At 35.2% G+C, this 5,780-nt stretch overlaps 1 protein-coding gene across 1 annotated transcript in view; it reads right to left on the minus strand.

Moving 5' to 3' along the window:
- Positions 1-5,780, minus strand: part of LOC106879368 (ubiquitin carboxyl-terminal hydrolase 32) — a 52,335-nt gene that overhangs the window by 30,008 nt on the left and 16,547 nt on the right. The window contains exon 5 of the mRNA XM_014928890.2: positions 4,928-5,059. Within this exon, the coding sequence (XP_014784376.2) occupies positions 4,928-5,059 (132 nt within the window). The remainder of the gene's footprint in view (positions 1-4,927; positions 5,060-5,780) is intronic.

The following is a 5,780-nucleotide window of genomic DNA, read 5'->3' on the forward strand; positions in this document are numbered from 1 at the left end:
AAATTGTTGCTTTTAATATGAAAAAATACTTTTCTAATGCAATTTTAATCATACGCACATATTTTTATTAGCAAAGTATAAGCTTTGAGAACAAATTTAAAAACAGAACTTTAAAAGCAAAATACTGATAAAGTTAAATGCATTTATGGTATTCTAGCTTTTAATCAATAAAAATTCAATGCTCCTCAGGAACCCCCCATCCCCCCATTATCCTCAGCAGCAATGTAATGTAGTTTTTGATGTTGGCATAGATTGGCAAGTCTGAAATATAGCAACTGCCAGGCCCATTTGTTAAGTCTGACCTTTCAATATCACCCCACATCTTCTTTGGTCTACATTTACCTTTCATTCCCAATATTCATATTATATACTATCAATGAGGAGCAAAGATCATCTCTGTTTACATTAGCCAATGTCTTTGATGACTGGCCACTTTCTCAACACATGGTGATTCTTTAACTGTACACGTATCACTAATTTTTTTCTTTTTTGTGTGTGTTAATACAAGAGGGGCTGCTGAAAGATGACCTGAGGAAGCTAAAAGTCATGGAGGAGATGACAAAAGACCACAACAAGTGATAAGTTGCTGAGCTAGAGAAGACCTATAAAACCAATGCCAGCATGGATAAACAGACAAAGAAGCTGATGACGTAAGTGACAGACAGACAATGATAGACAGACAGATATGCTATGATCCATGTTGCTGAAAGAAGCAACATTTTCCCAATATTCTTCCTACTACTTTAAAGTACTTGCAATAGTAATTAGTACATCTTACTAACAGATCTTGCCTACTATTCCCAGTGAATTAATCAAGCAATTGTTTTAAGAAGCTGATATATTTTATACCAAGACATCTAATACCTTTAAAACTTTGCTTTTAATCAACCTACGAGGAGGTATCAAAAAGTTCCTGAACTATTGCTGTAGAACGCCAACAAATGGCAGCACATGGCTGTATGAGCAGTGAGAGTTAACAGTGGCCTTTGTGAGGCAGTGTGCTGAGTGAAATCGCTGTTTACTTTACAATTGTGAAATTTGTGTTTGTGTGATAACATGTATGCTGTAGTATGCAATTTTTGTTGTGGGCAGGAACAAAGAGCCAATAAGAAATTTTGCATTAAACTTAGGAAGTCTGCTGTAGAGACATTGAGTATGCTTTGGTAAGCTTATGGCAATGAAGCAAAGGGTTGTACACAATGTTTGGAGTGGCACGGGTGCTTCAAAAGCAGAATAATGTCCCTGGAAGACCTGCCACAAGTGTCACCCTTGGAAACATGTAGAAAATTCATCAGCACATGCATGAGAATTGTCAGAGAACAATCAACAACATTGCTGATGTTGGGTCTGTTGTATAGGTCCATGCAGGCAATCCTAACATCTGAATTCAACATGCAGCATGTTTTTGCCAAGTTTGTGCCTTACCTGCTGACCACCGAGCAGAAAGAACATTATGTCAAAGTCTGTCAAGATCTCCATCAGCAGGCCACTGATGACCCATCCTTCATGTCAAGGATTACCACTGGTGATGAGTTGGGGTATGACCCTGAGATGAAGCAGCAGTCATCACAATGGAAGAGCACTTCATCTCTATGACCAAAAAAGGCACAACAAAGTCACTGCTCAATCAAGAGCATGTTCATTGTTTTTTTCAACATCCATAGTATTGTGCATTGACAATTCTTTCCTCAGGGCCAGAATGTCAATTGAGAGTTCTATTGCAACATTTTGAAGTGTCTGAGGGAGACATTCGGCAAAAGCAGTCAGATCTGTGGAGCATGAAGAATCCAATTCTTCACGACGACAATGCACTGTCACTGAGTTCTCCTCACTCATGGGTTTCTCCCCAAAAACAACATGTTATCACTTCCGTACCCACCCTATTTGACAGACTTAGCACCTACAAACTTCCATATCTTCCCCAAGATGAAAATGCAGCTCAAAGGTCATTATTTTAACACTGTTGTGAATTGCAGAAGGTCCTCAACTCGCTTACGAAAAACAACTTCCAGATCAGATTCCAAAAGCAGCAGAAAAGCTAGGACTAGTGTATTACTGTGCAAGGTGACTATTTCAAAGGAAATGATGTTAAAAATTAGGTAAATAAGTTATTTCTTATTAAACATAACTAGTCTAGGAACTTTTTGGTGCCACCTCGTACATGATGACTTGCAATAACTATTGTAAACCATTTCATTACATTGACTACATAATATTGAATAATTCCATACTTGCTTCTAGTATGGAAATTTCCCTTTTACTTCTCAATATTGCAAGTAGCATCTTTCAACATAAGTGTTATCCAAAACTACAGAAGATGGTTTCTTCAATATGTGCAGTGATTGTATCTTTGTGCTGTTGAAAGAAACAAGATTGTCATATCTCAATTACAGTAGGTTTTCAATAGGTCTGTTCATGAAGGTAGTATAGATTTGAAATGAGGTACCTGGGTTGAATGATGCTTGTGAATGTGAATAGAGGTTCATGAGGAGTGAAGTCTAGTATCAAGTGCATAGAATTGCATATTGTTAACACATAGAGAGGAGAATATTGGGAGCATAACCAAACAATAAGACACAAGAGTTAATGGAGGACTGTGAGACAGAAAATCATCATAAGTGTATATTGTGATGGTGTGATCAGACAGAAAACACAAGAGACAATAAAGTCCATAAGTAAGTAACATAGCCAGGAACTTCTCATACAACAATCAAATGCTTTATCGATATTAAGTGCATCATTACATTTAATGAATTTCTCAACACAGTGCACCATTGGTGAATAACAAAGCAACTGCACAATAGAACTGGTTTATTAAAACCAAACTGGTGGTCACAGAGAAGAGAAAAATACTCAAAGTGTTGGAGATGAAGCTTGTTAATGAGTATTTCCTATCACCAGTGACATATTAGAAGTAACATGTAATAGGTGAATAGTTGGTGGAATCAGAGCTGGTGGAACATACTGCATCATATTTCTGAAGATCAAGACATAACTCTGTAGAGAGAGAAAGAGTAAAGAGATTGACAAGATAATCTCTCATGGTAACTCCACATCTCTAACAATAAAAACAGTATACTAAAGACCATTCAGGGCCAGGAAATACTTCATCTCTGAGTAATTGCTGACTCTTTACAGAGCACAAAGGAGACTCACAATGGAATACTCCTCCATCATCTGGAATGATGAAGCTGCTACAAATAAAGCCACCCAAAACCACATCTAATAGAAAACCGATTACCAACACAAACACACACAATACACAAATTACTTACATCCCAAGTGGACATGCAAGGACAAATGAACAAAGAAACTACTTTTGCTAAATTAATATCTCTGCATCAACTTCATCATGACAATGACTGCATATCATTGATGTCCAAAAAAGGAATCTTTACATGCTCACTCAAACTGCTAGAAATAGCAACCATGTATCTTTCAAATAACATGTTGAATATATAGTCATAAATACTTAAATACGTCTAGTATACAACAACAATAAAAAATGAAAAAAGAAATGGCACATACTGATCAGATGACATTGCCTTTAATCGTAAGTTTGCTCAAAGTTGACCTGAGGCTAAACAACATCAGTAAAGGTAAAAGTTAATATAAATGTTAAGAGATAGTTGACCCGTTAATCACTGGAAACAGATGTAAACCAAAGGAAAATTTCCTCTATATTGGGTATATTCTGTACTATTATTGTAATCACTATACAGCTGCAAGCTGACAGAATGATTAGAATGCTAGAAAATATGCTTTGGAGTAATTTATTCTGGCTTTTATAGTCTTGACTCAAATGTTATGGAGACCAACTTTGATTTTCCTCCCTCTGGGGTTGATAAAATACTATATCAATCAAGTACAGCAGGTAGGGATCAATGGTACTGATTAACTCCCAACCCTCAAAATTACTGGCTTTGTGCCTAAATTACAAGCAACTATAATAAACACCAATATCTGAAGGAAATTCTATTGCTATGTATCTTAGGTATGTGAATATAATTCTATCACATTTCATTCTTCAAGTGGTCCCCTTTATAATCTGTAACTTACTCAGAATATGATATTGAGTAAGACTGAAATGCATAATGAAATCATTTACTAAAAAACTTAATAATCACCAATAAAATTTTAGAACTTCATAGCTTTGGCAGTTTCTCTAAGACACCAGAGTAGACCCTCATGCAATCAATCAAACAAATAAATGTCATAAAGAGGATAATGTTTTGGTATTTAACAGTTGAAACAAAATTGTTATTAACTAATCCAAGGAGAAGGAATAATGTCCATGTTCTATGGAGCCCATCCGAGACTGGTGAAACTGATATGGTTGATGTCCGACTTGAGCAGCTATAAATTATGACAACATCAGTTGAGTAAAATGTAGATAAAAATAATATTTCAGATTTGAAGTCTGGGGAGGATTGATTGCAAAAATGAGCTTGGTACAAAACCTGGAGAGTGAGATACAGCGGGGATGATATATTGTAAGCTAGTTTAGAGGAACACAAGTTATACACCTATCATTATAGAAGAGGTGGAGAAACAGTACGCCTGTAAGCTAGTGGTTGTAGCATATTGATGAAGGAATCAATGCTGATCAGCTGAATAGCTTTCTTTAAGAAATTTATAATGTTTGAATCTGTAGTAGCAGCATTATCTATTTCACATATGTGAAGCAACTGATTAGTGCAAAAATATTAAACAACAGTTGAGATAAAGCTGATGTTCAACAGGAATATACAATATAAATCTTTATCATGTTATCATGCTGTAGTGACTGTTAAGAAGTTTTGAATTCATTACAGAATTTTTTTTAAAATGAAGAAAGATATCTAGAGAAAGAAAAAGAAAAGAAACATTTTAGTTCTATTAGAAATGTTAAATGCAAAAAGAAAATCTTTTAACAATATTTACTCACCTTCACATAACATATCTGGTACAGGTGGACAAATAAGTTGCTTGAATGTCTCTTGGTCAAACCGACCAGATTTTGATTTTTCCTTTAGGTCCCAATAGCATTTTTCAAGTTCATTAATATCGGTCTCTTCCACTACAATGTAAAAATTACATAAATTTATTGAAATGGAAATAGTTTTATAGAAACAGGAATGAACATCTTCAAGACATCCACAATAGATGCCATAGAACTGAGATATGGAAAAGGGCTATACTTTAAACCAATTCAACCTGTTCCAGACAAAGGCAAAAAATTAATGATAGAAGAAACTGCTAACCTTTTCCTGTCAAATTTTAATGTAAAACAAACATCAACAGATAAAATGTAATTTAATATCATTTGCTTATACATAACATTTACTAATTACCATATGTCTCTCCCAGAAAGGTACAAAATATATATTCCAGATGTAAGTTCAGATTACCATAACAGCCAATAAACCAATTTCTAATCCTGATCAATGATGATGTTGATTATAAGTTTGTTAATAGCATATAGATATTTTGGCTCTAGCAATTACCATGTCATTCCTACTGGATTGCTGTCATCATATGAATTATTTTGATGAATCCCATAATCACTATGCACATTCAGCAAATAATTATAAAATAATTTTCAGGCATAGTTGTGTGGTAAGAAGCTTACTTCCCAACCAGATGATTCCTGGTTCAGTCCCATTGTGTGGCACCATAGACAAGCTACTATAGCTTTGGGCTGACCAAAGCCTTGTGAGTGGATTTGGTAGATGGAAACTGAAATAAACCAATTGTGTGTGTGTGTGTGTGTGTGTGTGTGTGTGTGTGTGTGTGTGTGT

This window comes from Octopus bimaculoides, chromosome 20, assembly GCF_001194135.2.
Source record: "Octopus bimaculoides isolate UCB-OBI-ISO-001 chromosome 20, ASM119413v2, whole genome shotgun sequence".
NCBI classification, from domain to species: Eukaryota; Metazoa; Mollusca; class Cephalopoda; order Octopoda; family Octopodidae; genus Octopus; species Octopus bimaculoides.